The sequence below is a fragment of the Centruroides vittatus genome, unplaced genomic scaffold (assembly GCF_030686945.1).
Source record: "Centruroides vittatus isolate TY-2023 unplaced genomic scaffold, ASM3068694v2 contig_1776, whole genome shotgun sequence".
Taxonomy (NCBI): Eukaryota; Metazoa; Arthropoda; class Arachnida; order Scorpiones; family Buthidae; genus Centruroides; species Centruroides vittatus.
Genome location: NW_027121087.1, coordinates 1,253,633 through 1,269,529, shown reverse-complemented (window position 1 = coordinate 1,269,529; position 15,897 = coordinate 1,253,633). Strand labels below are relative to the sequence as shown.

Below are 15,897 nucleotides of genomic sequence, written 5' to 3'. Positions count from 1 at the left end.
ACATACTGTTCTATTGTATAGAGTGCGTGAGAAAGATCATTATTATTATTATAAATTCATAACAGAAAAATGAAGTGGTCTATTGAAATGTGGTTTGCAGTAAAAGAAAAAATAACTCAAAAAGTTTTTAGCATAAATGTTTATAACACTGCTAGCAATGTGCAGAATTAAAAATGATGACAATATTGAAAAAAACACAACATATATTGTGGTTAGCTGAACAAAATCACCATAATTGTACAAAGAAAGTGTCACAGGAAGTATGAAAAGACATTACAAAGTGTCTCTTCAATTTATGCTTAGATACAGAAATTTAAAAACTGTAAAAATGTTTAGCACTTGAAAGATTATGGTCACTTTCAACATTGAATAATCTGTGGAACAGGTTAGGGAAAAAAAGTTCTGTAGGAGTCCGTGGAATTCAGAGGTTTATTGAATTTATGATAAAAAAAAACTTTCTGATTTATTTTCTCTTTTGCCATAAACCATATTTCAACAGACTGGTTTGTTTTTTGTTTTTGTGTTATAAAATAGTATAATAATAAAGATCTTTCTCGGATACCCAGTATAATAATAAATAAAACAAATACAAAAACCTGTATTTAATGAGCATTATACACTTGTTGCCATAAATATTAGTGCACCAAAGAGTTGTTGGAATTTAACAAAATTGTAAATGTGTGAGTGTAACAGTGATACAAGTAAGTGATTACAGAATAAATGCAAAAGGAGCATTTATTGTAGGAAAAACTACAAATGAAAGGAGATTCTAGTACCCTGTTGAGCCACCTCTAGTGTGAATACATGATGTGATACAGGCAGACATAGAGGCATACAGGTACTATATGATGTCCAGCAGCATCTCAGTCTACAGTTGCTGCAAGTGGTCATCTAGTTATCCAAACTCCTAGTCTCTCCAACTTGGTGAACCAGGTGACACCAGATATATTTGACTGGTGACAAACTGGAGTACCAGGCAGGCCAGAGAAGTGTGGCAATGTGACAGAGGCAGTCCTGTGACACTCTTGCTGTGTGATCAAGCATTGTCCTGTTGAAAAATGGCTCTTGGGAGCCCTGCCATAAAAGGCAACATATGTGGCTGCAGGATGTCACTAACATATCACTGGGATGTCACAGTCCCTTGGATCACTACTAGAGGTGATCAGTCATTGTTCGTGATGTCACCCCAAACTATCACACAAACTACAGGAGTGGTGTGCTGCTCCAAAGCATAGACAGGATTGAAGCATTTACCACAGGGCCTCCAGACACAAACATGGCCATCATCAGTACACAAACTGAATCTGGATTCTATTTTATTATATTATTTGTCTACTTAGGACTTAGCATATTATTAGGACTTACTATACTGGTGTTCCATTTCTGCAAAAGGAGGAAGTCTTATTCACAGAAAACAATCTTTATTTTTCACCCGATATTTCACAAGTATAGTAAGTCCTAATAATATGCTAAGTCCTATGCAGACAAATAATATAATAAAATAATATAAAATAAGGACATAAAAGCAATTGAATGAATCTGGATTTGTTGCTATAGATAACCTGGTTCCATTCTGTTGTGGTCCAATCCCATTTAGGAGCAATACCACTCCAAACAGAAGTGACAGTGGGTGGCTGACAATAGTAGCACATGGCTGCTGTAATGGCTGCTGCAATGCCATATTTTCCTCACTCAGGCACCTTAAAATGGTACAGACAGACACGGAGGCCTGTAATGATGGCACCATCTGTGTCTTGATGGAGGACAACAATATGGTTGTCTACATGCATGCTTGTTGGGGATCCAGCAGTCTTCTCGGGCAGGTAATCTGCCAAGGGTGTCCTGAGCCTGGGCACCATGTGTATGAGCTCTCTCTTGTCCACTGATCCGAACACCTTCTCACAGCGTTGTCAAAACAACCTAGGTGGTGGGCTATCCAGCAAGATGACCATCCGGCTTCTCTCAACCCAATGATCCTTCCCCTCTCAAACTCAGTTATATATCAACAAAATTTTACTGTTTTACTGATAAATTCATTTTAAAATTTAATAAAAATCTTACAAAAGTATAAGTTATTACTTAGACATATAAATAAATGTAACATGAAAAAAAGCTATTATTTAAATTACCTTTTAATCCAATTGCTTTCTGTGTTCAAATTAGTATATTTTGTAAAAAATTTCATTTTAAGTATATGAGTACTTTCTCCAAAGCATGATTCATTTATACTGGTATCATTGTTATCTAAATGAGGGATTAAATATTTTAATAATGTTTTAAAAATTAAATATTATGTACATGTTATGTAATTTGGAAACATAAATATTAAAATTATTTCATATTCTATTACTTGATGTCAAGTCTTTTAATCTAATAATTTTATATTAAATTTGTAACATTGAAATTAGATACCAATTTATTAATGTTCAGTTTAGCAGCTAATAATTATTTCCATTCATTCACAATTTTGTAATCAGAAGATTAAACATAAATTATTAGTAAATTTTGAAATATTATATATTAAATCATTAATAATTACAAATCCAAATAGTTAATTATTCTAAAAATTAAATAAAGCAAAATAATTATTACTTTAAATGTTTTGATTTTATATAAATATTATATAGTGACTTTTTGCTAATTGAAACTCTGCTTAATCTGAACTAATTTTATTTGTTTTTTGCTAAATGTTTCAAGCAAAAATAAAATGAAATCATAGATAATTTTTTTATAAATGACAAATTTGTAAATTTCATGCATAATGCATTATAGCATAAATATAGGGTAACAATTTTTTAAATATAGTATATGTGTTTGTCAGTAGTCCTGTTTGAATTTGTTCTTTATCTAAATCAAACTGTTCAATAATCTGAACAATTCCACACAATAATTATTTTGAATTAGTAAGTGTGCACTATATTTAGGAAATCACATTTAAAATTCTTTATATTTTCAATCAAATCAGTATTTTAAAACGTTCAATTTAATTATTGAACTTTTTAAAATACTGATTTGATTAAAAACAAAGAATTTTAAATGTGATTTCCTAAATATAGTGCACACTTACTAATTCAATGAATAAATTAAATTATCTTGCATTGATGTTTACTTGAAAGATGAAATAAATATTCTTCTCTATTGTAATCATTTGACATAATCAATAATTATATTACATTAACTTAATCAGCAGATATTGATATCATTTTTTTCAGTGTTAAAAATTGAATTTCATCTTATCTATTATATCAATTAAAAAAATATATATATATACATTGATATGTATTGATATACAGTAGAGCATCGTTTATCCAAATCAATTGGGGGGACTGGGGTTGTTTGGATAACTGATTTTATCAGATAACCGATTATGTATGAAAAAATATATTAACCTATCTGATGTTGAAATTTTTCTTCGTTGTGTCACTTCGTGTTGAATTTTCGTCAATTTTAAGCCTAACGAAAATTTTTATAATAATAATCGAGGCTATTGTATCGTTAAAAATTATTTCTTTATTTTAATTTCTTTATTTTGTACAAACAAAATAAATATATTGAAAAATATAAAAACAAAAAAATTATACTTTAGAAGTTAATCTAGTATCAAAAATGTTCAATTCAGCACGACACAGTCCGACTGGAAAGCTTCCGGTTAACCTGTTTTCGGATAAACGATGCCCCTCTGTATATATATCAATGTATATATCAATCAAATAAATAAATAAATAAATATATATATATATATATATCAATATCTTGTAATTAACAAACCTTTTCTTTTATTTACATCATACATAAGTTTCCAAATTTTTAATGAAGAAATATGTTGAAGATTATTTTCATTATCTGTTTGATAAATTTCTATATTTCCTGCAACAGTTCCTATAGCTACATGTTGACATTTATAATCTGTAGTTAAAACTGTTGGAGAAGCTAAAAAAAAAACATAAAACAATGCAATATTTTATTTATTTCAACATATAATTAATAATTACATTAATAATTACATTAATAATTACATATATTATCATCATTTAATTAATTCAAAAATACATATTAAAAAAATTAAAAACTATTTAATATACAACCATCTGAGAAAGAATTGTTAAAATTGAACAAACATTTTGAACCTATTATCATAGGCCATCTTCAGGTTTTAAATTTGGTTATAAATCATTATAAAATGGAATATTCAGATATTTAAATTTACATTTAAACTTAAAATTCCAATTACAAATTTAAACTTGAACAAATAAAATAAATGTATAATGAACAAAATACGATTAACAAAAATAAAATTAAGAAATATTAAATGAAAAATATTAGATAAAATTTCTAAGGAAATATAACATAAAAATAAAAATAAAACCAAAGTTGCAGGCTATATATGAATTAAGGATTTTTATGCCTTAATTTTTTTTTCTATTATTCATTTCCATGCCAGGGAAATATGCATCCCTGGCATTCAGGCATTGGTCATTAATTTTTCTCTTATATACAGGTGTACTCCAGGTTACAACCATCTCATGATAAATAAACTACAGATATGACAATCATATATTTCTACCCCTGCCAGGATCCAAGTTAGCTCTCCCAACCAATATAATGCTTTGTCCATTCCAACGGTTGCCACCTGTCTGGTTTTCGGATCATGTATCCAGGTGTCTGGGCAAAGACCAAAAATGTCTGGGTTTTAAGAAAATTTGGCAAATCATCAATAATTAATTATTTTTTAATTATATAGCTGATTTTATAACTGAAAAACAGAAACAGTCTGATAATTTACTTAGCAAGTCATTTATAACAACGTTTCAGAGTAAGGGTCCAAATACTGAGTCTTGAGGACAGCCTTTATTTAGGGAAAGGATTTTTAACAAAGCCCAATTTAGGCTCAGCTGTTCTGTCTTTTAAGAAATCCTTGATTGAATAAATAGAAAATATTTTGTGGTACTTTGGTATCGCTGATAAGTTTTAAGATTGAGGACCATCACATATTGTCAAATAAGCCTTTGATATCTAGAAATATCAACAGAGCCATCAATCTCTTCTTTCCTTGCTGCAGAGTATCATACAGTTTAACAAGAGCATCCTCTGCAGAATGCTAGGGCATAAAACCATCTTGATCATTGTTAAAAAACTTTCTTTCAATAAAAAATAAATATATGGAAAATGGCAAGTTACGATTTAACTATTATTTGATGGAGCACATTATGTATGCCTGGATTTCTAATTTTCCATGTTCACTGCAAGAGGTGGAGAGTGTACAACTTTCACAATGTTTGCTTCATCCCATGACATTCAAGCCCAATCCCATTACATTCATTTTTGTTAATTGAAACTCTGCTTAATCTGAACTAATTTTATTCGTTTTTTTGCTAAATGTTTCAGCCAAAAATGAAATGAAATCATAGATAATTTTTAAAAATGACAAATTTATAAATTTCATGCATAATGCATTATAGCATAAATATAGGGTAATAATTTATGACATTGTAGCTAATATTGTGTTAGTATGGCCTTTTTTAACATTTTATTTATATTTTTTAAGACATACCTTGAGATTTATTTGTGTATCACCAATACAATCTTTTTGACCCCTAATTGTTATTTCTCATAAGTGTAGTGCTTCGTGACTATTTTTTTTTGTTTTGGTTTTTCCCTCAACCCTTTCGTTTTTGTTCGTGGTGTCACCTTCCCCAATTCACCTTATGTTGGCAGCCAGATTGGCCAGTAGAGGTCACGTGAGGAGGACCACGTTATAAAAGGTCAAGACCCATGTGTATAAGGACTTTTTGTTTCTGCTTGTTCTGGATTTGCGGTGTTCTGGCCACGTGTAGATATATGAGATCGAGGCGCTGAGCATGAGAGACCCGAGGATGGAAAGAAGACAAGATAGAAAAATCCGTTTGCATCCAACTAAGGACAGTGTAAAAGTGATATACAATTTAGTCAAGAGAGAAATGATTGGTGGAGGATTCATTCGAACAGATTAGTTTTTTCCCGCCAAGTGTTTGTACGTGATGTAAAATTGTCGTGAGTAACTTAGTTTGTAATCTTTTCTTCATATGTGCCGTTTGTTGTCCCATGTTATAACGTGTCATGAGCCCCCAAAGGAGAGGAGGAAAGAGAGAAGTATGTAAACGTGTAGCAGTTGATTGTACTACTTGATTATACTACCCCTATCCTCACCAAAGTAAGTATCGAGAATGTGCGACAGAATATGTCAATGGGAATGACAGAATAGTACGATGAGAAAGGATGGAATACAACGAAACGGAGGACAGGAAAACAGCGATAAAACACAACGGGGAGGAAGAAGAAATACACACTAATACCATAGAACAACACAATAAGACATAAGGATCCTCTTAATACCAAAGTGAGTATTGTGCACAATATGTTAGGGGAGTTCATAGGAGCTTAGACAAGGAAAAGACAAACTGTCACTACTCAAAAACTTAACAAACATTCTAACATGAGTGAACTTTCAAACTCATCAATATTATCCGGATACAAATAAATTATAAATTAGATAACAATGTCGGGATAATAATATAGCGGCTACGTCCGCATGTATGTATTTAAACCCTTGCAAAGCAAGATGCGAAGCAAGGTCGTGAATAAAGTTGGAGTACCAACCTCCTGACGAACTGTCAGGAAGGATGGACTGCTCCATTTAAGTAAGTTAAGTTGTACTACTTGGATATCACAAGATTTTGTCAATTTTGTGGTAGTTCGCATTCTATGTAAATATTGCAATTGTGCCAAATGGAAATTAATTAAAAGCCAGATATCTGTTAAGCCGACTTGTCTGTTGTTTTTTTTTGTTTGTCTAGCCCTGCAGACCTCGCTCTACAGAGGTACTCTACATAAGGTATTCTTGTACATTCCAGATCATATATTAAATTTGTATTAAATTATTGAAAATACTTTACCTCCAATCACAGATTTATAGCTTACAGTTGCTTCATTTTGCAATTTCCAAACCTAGAAATAATAATTACGGTATAAAATAAACTGAATACTACCTTACAGTACTTAAGTATGTATATTTGTTACAAGATAAAATCCAAAGTTTTACATAAAATATAAATGATGTAAATATAATTACCCTACATATTGCATCTTCTGATATAGACAATAATGTATTAAAAAATGAGAAGCAGCATTCAATGGGGGTTGATATGTCATCCAGAATAAAAGAAAATTGTTTAGTCTAAAATATAAATGACTAAATTATAATTATTTATGAAACTTTAAATAAACTTTATCACTATTAAATAAACTTTAAATAAACTTTAACACTATTAATCATTTCAAGTTAAAAAAAAAAAACTGAAATATTTTCAAGCTATATATTCATCTGCTTAAAAATCCTTAACAAAGATTATTTATATATTTAATGCTAATTAAAATTCCTAACATTATTTTATAGTTTAAATAATTTGAACTAGTTAAGGGTTATATGTAAACTATATATTACATTTAAGTTTAAATAAAAGTATTGCCTATATGTACATAATTTTTCAACATATATTTTATAAAAATAGTAATAAAAACAATTTCAGTACTGTCATTTTAATATTTGTTTAAAGCCATACTAGATTAATGGTGCACAAACAATGGGTTGTGACCCATTGAGTGGTTGTGGAAAAATTATTATGGGTCACTGAATTTTCGAGAAATCTGCATAACAGTGAAAAATAAGTGTGTTAAAATATTATTTTTATCTTAAAAAGCATAAATAATTTAAAAATATGAATAAAATTCTGCACTTTATTTTTATATTCAGAGAATTATTAAATCTATTCTGTTTCAATGAAAAATAATTTTGTATGAATCAAATCATGAAATCTAAAATATCACACTTAAGCTACTAGGTGCATAATGTTTATTTAATTGGGAGTTAGGTGTAAAAATGACAGCTATTGTTCTGTTTAGTACTCAGAACTGACATATTGGGCAAAAAATTGCCAATTGGGTTACTTTTGATGTCATTTTGGCAATCAGAAAAGGTGTTTCAGCAATGGTTATCAATTGGAAAAATTTAATTTATGGTTTTTGAGTCTCTACATAATCGTCATTTTATAAGTCAAGTATTATTAATTATTATCAATCCTTTGTATACAGGGGTATAGGAATGGGGAAAAAGTGATGTGGCATAAAGAGAAAGTAATTGTCATTTTAAAGGGAAAGCAATCCCTATGGTATTGTTTTCCCCTTTCCCTTTCCTCTTACACTTTCCCTCTTTGAAAAAGTCTATAGATTTGACTTGACAGTGTTTCACACTAGTGGGTGATTTGAAATTAAAATTGTACAGTAGGATACTTTGTACTTTGAATGCTTCAGAGTTCAAACAGAAAATTTGACAAAAATTTACCTTGTTATTTGAACGATGCTTCAAAATTCAAACTGTGCACACAGTAAAAAATGTATTTGAAGCATAAACACAATCTGTTGTGTGTCCAACTCATTTCTTGCTCTCACTCTTACATTATGCTAGTATGTTTTCAATGCTTTTTTCAGTTTATTTTTGGTTTGTTTGGTTATATATACTGTATTGTGTGTTACTTGTTGATCTTTAACAATTTTTTCATGCAATTTTTCTTTGTCAACAGATTTTGCGTGCCCCTGTTTTGCATTGTTTAGTTCAAACTATATTTGACATATTTGAAGTTTAGGAGCATCTTCCTCATACATTTTATAATTGTTTTTACTGTTTGTATAGTGTTATTTCCTTTTTGAAAGTCATAAAACATAATATGCCTGATATGCTTTTTATCCTAAGACATTACAAGTTGATTTTATTTAAACAAAATATGACGTAGAGTTTAAAGTAAGCTTCTAAATAAAGAATAAAATCTCAATATCTATAATAAGTTAAATTTCACAAAATTAAATCACACACCTATGTTAATGTTAAGATGGGAAAGTGCAGAACCAATAAATATAGTTTTCATTTTATTATACAGTATTTATGTATTTTGTTCATGATTTTCCTGTTTTAATTTATTATTAAGACATTTAATGTGTTATTTTTATCTTAAATGATGTGTATTTGCTGTTTTAAGTTTATTAAAATGGGTATTGTTCAGGGTCTGGGAATGGATTAATTCACTTTCCATTATTTCTAATGAGAAAAATTGATTGAGACTTCAAACAATTTTGAGTTCAAATGACCTCCTGGAATGAATTAAATTTGAAGTACAAAGCACCACTGTATTTGTAATGTTGGCAGTAAAAAGTGTTTCATGGCCAGTCCAGCCAAACTGTTTCTACAGTCTTAGTATATCATATACGTTTGAAGTTTTTGATGTTTTTATTGATAGTTATTAATGCAGTTTGAATTTCTGAATTTCTATCTAAGATAGGAGTTCACAAATGTAGATAGTTTGAACATCATGTCTAGAATATTCAAAATCATATCCCTCTCAAATATATATAAAATAACTAAAAAATGTCAAAATATTTACGAACTATAATGCTATTTGAAGAATTATACTCAATAAAAATTACTTTAATAATATTGGCAAAATTCTGAAGTTAAATCTTAAATTTATGCTAATAATAAAAATTAATTACAAAATATTATTATTTTGCAAAATGTAAAATAACTTACTTTTAAATCTAAAATATAAATTTTCCTTTTGCTGCATAGAGCTATTTTCAATTCATAATAACTGAAGCAACAAGATGATATTCCATTCAAACCAGAATATAAAACCTTTCCTCTATAGATTTTCTCTGAAATGTTGATTTAAATTTGAGCTGCTTTTTTTTTCAGAGCAAAAAATTTTTCTGACACTTTAAGTGTTTTCAGCCTATACTATCATCAACATTACAAGCATTTAATCTGAAAACACAAGATTTCTACAAAAAATTTTTGTTCTGAAGAAAAGCTATTTGAATTGGATTTACATTTAAGAAGTTTCCTTAATAAATGTATTAAATTCATATTATTGTAATTAATAAATGTAAATAAAGTTGACAATTTTGCAAAAATTACCTCGCTTTGCTCACTTCATCTTTCTAAAATATAAATCAAAGTATATTAATTGTTGATTAAACTGTAATTTCAAAATTGAATTTGTATATTTATGATTTTCATTACTGAAAAAAGTTTTAAAGAATGTCTTTTTTCACTTATACTTTCACTTTTTGTACTAACCTTCTTCATTTTTGCAACTTCATCAAAAATATTCAATTTTTTTCAGAATTACATTCTGTATTCTGTATTAAAACTGTATATCATCCAATCTCTGAAAGATCTTGTCGACTCATTATTTACAAGCAAAGTTTTCAATAGATATTAAATTTTTCTTATAAATACTTAACAATTTTTAAATTTAAAATTCATTCATGATTTTATGTTATTCCATTATTCCACTATTATATAGTAAAGAAGAACAAGAACTTTTAAGTGCATATTAAAAGGAAAATATAATAAATAAATGTTTTCAAAATTATAATATTATCAAATTATTTTATTTTTTCAAAGTTAGGTCATGGATATGTAAATCTAATTTTATATATATTAATATAACAGAAAAATTATCTATTTTATAATAACAATTATATAAATATATTTCCTTTAATGATTTAAAACTATTGTTATCATCCAAACTATCATATACAATAGTGCTTGCAAATTGTACATCAAAAATATAATAATACTTCATAATATTATAAAGTATTGAATATAATTAAAGTTTTTTTCAAGCCAAGTTCAAGTAAATAATGAAAATTACATGAATATATAAAATAATTACATAGGTTCAATTACATTATAAATTGCATAGTTTTATAACATTGCTAATTTGATCACTAAAAAAATTTAAAATATTTCACAATATTTCTTAAATTTAATATTTTAATTTGCATGAAATAAAATACTTATTTATTAATACAACAAATATAACATGACTTTTTTTTATAGAAAACTTATTAAAATAGCTTATATAATAACTTATAAAAAAATAAAAATAAAAATTATAATATATTGGTACAGCCAAAAGTAGTAAGAGGAAGTCAAATCATTGTACATTTATTTGAGCACCTCTGTGGGTTTGTGACAGTCCATTTGTATGGTTTACATTTCCAAACAGTACAAACTCTTAGACACCTTTTTACTCATAGCCGTTTTTTGATATAATTCAAATGTTTTCGGTTATTTTTAATAACCTTTTTCAAAAACCGTTACAGTCGAATGCGGTCGTAATTTGAACAAACGTCGCCAATCGTAATGGAACTGTTTTAAAATGCTTCTATTCGCGATCTCCTAACGGGAGATTTACAAATATTAAACTTATAAAATTAATACAAATGCCAGCTCTTCATTCGTGATATCTATCAAAATAACGTGACAAATTCACCTGCCTATCAGTTAATATACTTAATACAATTGTATATTAAATACATGTTTCGTGTAAAGCGCTGCTGTAAATGAAATTTCCAAACAGTGTTACTTTCCATGCATTCAAACATTTCCATCTGGCATGTGGATCAAAAAAGAAATGACAACTTGTAACAACACCAAATTAATCTGAAACTGATCAACAAGCTGTGATCCAGTTTCTTGTTGTAGAGCATCCAAAAACCATAGACAGATTTGGGCAGTATACAATGGAGCCTGCTTATCATTCCAAGTATCACAACCAAAGACACCACCAATCAAGTGTGTGTTTAAGCCATCTGAGTATTGCTGCTAACAGCAATGTTCAGGCATGCTGAAGAAAGTGAATGACACTATCAATGAATTTGATATGCAAGCTTCCAAACCTGAAACACTTCCTTATCCCTTAACCTGTCACCCTGTATAGAGTTGCCATATATCCTTAATTCTTGGATTTGTCAAATTTGAAATACTTTTTCCCAATTGAAAACATTTTCCCAAAATGTCCTGATTTGTTCATTTCTACCCAAAAATATTCAGATTTGTATTAAAAAACCATCAAATAAAAACTGCAGGAGGGCAGTGTCTGAGGGTGTTGTGCATGCATAGGCCACCTATCTTTACATACTTACCATTAGTAATCTGTGGAGTATGTATTGTGTTCTGTTGGCCCTGTGTAGCACAATGACTTCAAACCATTGATAACTTTGTGCAATCAGCAACAATGGGTGAATGATTGCATCTAGCATAGATGCAACCATTTTCTATTTTTTGACTCTTTCCATTCTGTGGGTGATAAAGGACCTTTATTTTTAATCATGTCCGTCATGGATTCGGCTAAGTCCACGATAAGGGCAGCTGGATGTAAGTACGATTGGTTTAACAAATAGAAAAAATGTTCAATAATCTAGTTATTTCAATAAAATTATTCACTTGTTTTCCAGAGCAACTACTGTCTACCTAATGCTGAATGGTTTCCATAAATTTTTATCACAATGCTACCTCACTTACAATGTCCTTATTTCTGGTATTGAATTTATGGCAACTCTAACTTGTCTTTGGACCTCTGAAAAAGGCACTTTACATCAGACAATGATTTGAGAACAACCAAAGACTTTCTTCTATCATGGTATCTATGAATATAAACTAATCACAAAGTTGGACAATTGTCTAAACATCAGTGACAATTATCAATACTTTTAATTGTACTCATGTTTCCTGAAAATATTGATGAACTCTTACAACTTTTGGCTCACACAAATACATTTTATATTTTTATTTATTACTTAATTAATAAAAAACTTGCTTAATATAAAGAACTTCATATTTTATTTTTTATATATTTATTTAAATGCTTTTATATTGTAATATTACAATTTATAATACTACAAATAGATTTCAAATTTAAACACAAAACTTTATTGTAATGTACAGTACATTACCATTTCCAATATATTGAGATAAATCCCATAAAATAACATTATCATCAGAACAGGAACATAAGAAATCACCCTGATGTGGATGACAAAATGATAATGCCTGAATAGGTAAATGATGTCCAGTAAGTATAACAGGCTGAAAATAAAATTAAATAAATATTTTTGTAGTGAATAAATTAAAAAAGAAAACATATATTTTAGTAAAACTTCAAAGTCAATAAAAAATTATTAAATCTAGATAATTATTCCTTCTAGAGGTAACCTTTTACTTAGAATTAATTTACCAACTTCTTCAACAGAATTCTTGGTAATTGGCAGCGCAGGATTTACGTATAAGCTACACAAGCTATAGCTTAGGGCCCCCACTTTCTTGGGGGGCCCCAAAAAATTGTCAGAGTGAGCAATTGTCATATATACTTAAATATACTGCAGCATTATTTGTCCCAATGCCGCATGTCCGGAACATCCCATACTCTTCACCCAATTTTAAGTTAAAGAATTATTATTTCACTATCTATATACTTCTTAATTGTATTTCAGTTTAACCCTCTAGGTATCCGAAAATCATATTTGGCACTGACATATAATATCTGGACTTATAAAGGGCCCCATATCTCAAATAGCTTAGGCCTTATCAAGTCGAAATCCAGCCCTGGTAATTGGGAATATAAACTCTGAAACATTTTTACAATCTTCTATTCAACTTCAAAAATATACTTGCACCATGCAATAACAATTTTTATAAACTGTTGTAATCTCTTTAATGATTATCTGAATTCATTACATTAAAATAATCAATTTTGTACTTATTAACTAGATATAAGTTGAGTTATCTAAACTGGAATAAATGTAACTATAATGATAAACATATCTTGTTTACTTTTCCAGCAGACAGCTGTAAGCATACAAATGTTTTTGGCTTTTTTGAGAAGTCTGCTTCAGTCGAAGTTTTGAATCTTTTAATTTTTTAGAAAAGATTCTGTTTTGGAATGCTTTGAAAATTCTTATATGTAGAGACATTTTTAAACAGGAGAGTATAGCATAAGCCCATATATGCACTATATTCTCCTGCTTAAAAACAGTTTAGAAAAATATCAAAAATTTGAAAAGTTATCAGATATTAGTCCAAATAATTCAATTAATTCAGTTTATCTCTGCTATCTGAAAGCAAATTTGATAGCAATTCAATTTATATCATAAGATTTATATCATTATTTTTGAAAGGATCTGTTAAAAATGATCCAAATATTGTCCTAAATAAAGTGAAATACAGTGCAAAATTACTTCCAGAAATTATATTATTATTATTATTATTATTATTATTATTATTATAGTTGAACTAATCACTGCAGTTAACTTAATCCATTAACCAATACACCTTTAACAGTGAGTAAGGTTGGAAAAATGCTAATGCTTTCCTATTTTCAATCCATTTAATGAGCCATCTTCAGGCATAAATGAACATAAAGGTGAAGATGTAGCGAGACTAACTATAGTAGGAGTGGCTCCAATGCCCCCCCCCCCGTAGTTGGTTGCGGAACAGATGGTCCTCACCAGGAAAAGAAGATCCAGGTGAAAAGTTTCAGCCACCTCAGAAACTTTTGACAACTCTCAGGCCCTCCTCTAGCTACAAACCAACATAAGAGGAATACCAGTGTCAGATAGGAAAGATGAGATAAAGTAAACAAGCCAGGTGCTGTGTAAGTGCCAAAATCACAGTCCATCTTATCATTTTTCCAACTTTACTCACTGTTAAAGATTATTGATTACTTCATTATATAATTATGATGATCTCGCATGGCCCGATTTTGGGGGGCTATATCTGGTGATGTGTCGCTCGTAGGGGTATGGTTCATTAGACATTATTTGATCGCACAGGGGAGTCTACAATTTGGGGGTTCCCGCCCCCTCAGGCAACCCTTTACTCTTACCATTATTTACCATAAGATCAAATTTGCTTATTATCTTTTAAATTTTTTTGAGACTTCTTTTCTATTTATATTTTATCACTATTGGGTTGAAGTTCACCAAAATTTCTTGTATTAAATTTACCTGATCTTTCAAAAACCAAATTCCTATGTCTTTATTAGTCTTTAATTTAACTGCTAAATACTTTCCATTATGAGCAGTTACATCGAAATTGGAATTGTCATCATTCGACGAGACATCTCTCACAGACAAACGAATCATCCCTTCTCCAGTTAAAAATTAACCTATAAATTTACATGATTTTAAATATAAATATAAGTGAAAAACTTTTTCAATATTTATTTATTTATTTATCCATTCGTTTATTTATAAACAAGCACATTACCTTCTTTACAGCAGACTACATAACGGATTTCGTCACGTTGCCAACTTCAACGGTTTTTATACGTATTTTTTATTATTATTACTAAACATATATTTTTTTAAAGTTTAAATAATTATTTTTAATTTATTTAAAATTAAAAATAATATTCTTAATATACGTTTGGAATTTCGAAAAGTTTTGTAATGATAGAGAATTATATATCGAGTACTCATTTATCGAAACCGCGCCAGTCCAGTCCACTTGCAGAACCGGATAATTGAGCGGTTAGCTTAATTGAGAAAGTATTCTCTTATGTTCCTGATTTTCTCCTCTATGTTTACTTTTAGAGGGACTTCCCTTAATAGAGCACCGGATAGAAGAGCAGTCTGTTTAAATGAGTGCCGTGTCGGCGGCATTTTTAGAGCAACATAAGAGAGCTCTATAATTCTAAAGATTTATAAAATTCTGTCTTTAATCTTACTATACACTCCTTTCCAGGGTGCCTAATCTCGATTTATGTTAGTAGCTATACGAACGCGTTGAGAATATCACATGGCATAGAAGCGCTTTACAGCGAATACACTGAAACTGGTTTCTAATTGGCCAACACTGCTCGTGACGTCATTTTGCTACACTCGCTGCATAAAGAAACGCGGCCTTTGCTAAACGATTTCGTAACACGTGAGACTTTCAACACAATCGTGTTGCTACTTACATAACTCGAGACTAAGTACCCAGGGCGCATGACGTCTGTCTATGCTATATTATTTGTTGAA

General features: G+C 29.4%; 1 protein-coding gene across 1 annotated transcript in view; it reads right to left on the bottom strand.

The window, feature by feature from the left end:
- LOC136969335 (WD repeat-containing protein 27-like) overlaps positions 1-15,223 on the bottom strand; it is a 70,159-nt gene extending 54,936 nt beyond the window's left edge. The window contains exons 1-8 of the mRNA XM_067263465.1: positions 15,143-15,223; positions 14,881-15,041; positions 12,832-12,964; positions 9,617-9,741; positions 7,109-7,213; positions 6,933-6,984; positions 3,769-3,930; positions 2,130-2,244 (exon numbers count right to left, since the gene is read on the bottom strand). Of these exons, the coding sequence (XP_067119566.1) occupies positions 2,130-2,244; positions 3,769-3,930; positions 6,933-6,984; positions 7,109-7,213; positions 9,617-9,741; positions 12,832-12,964; positions 14,881-15,018 (830 nt within the window). The 5' untranslated portion in view covers positions 15,019-15,041; positions 15,143-15,223. The remainder of the gene's footprint in view (positions 1-2,129; positions 2,245-3,768; positions 3,931-6,932; positions 6,985-7,108; positions 7,214-9,616; positions 9,742-12,831; positions 12,965-14,880; positions 15,042-15,142) is intronic.
- Positions 15,224-15,897: the final 674 nt, after the last annotated feature.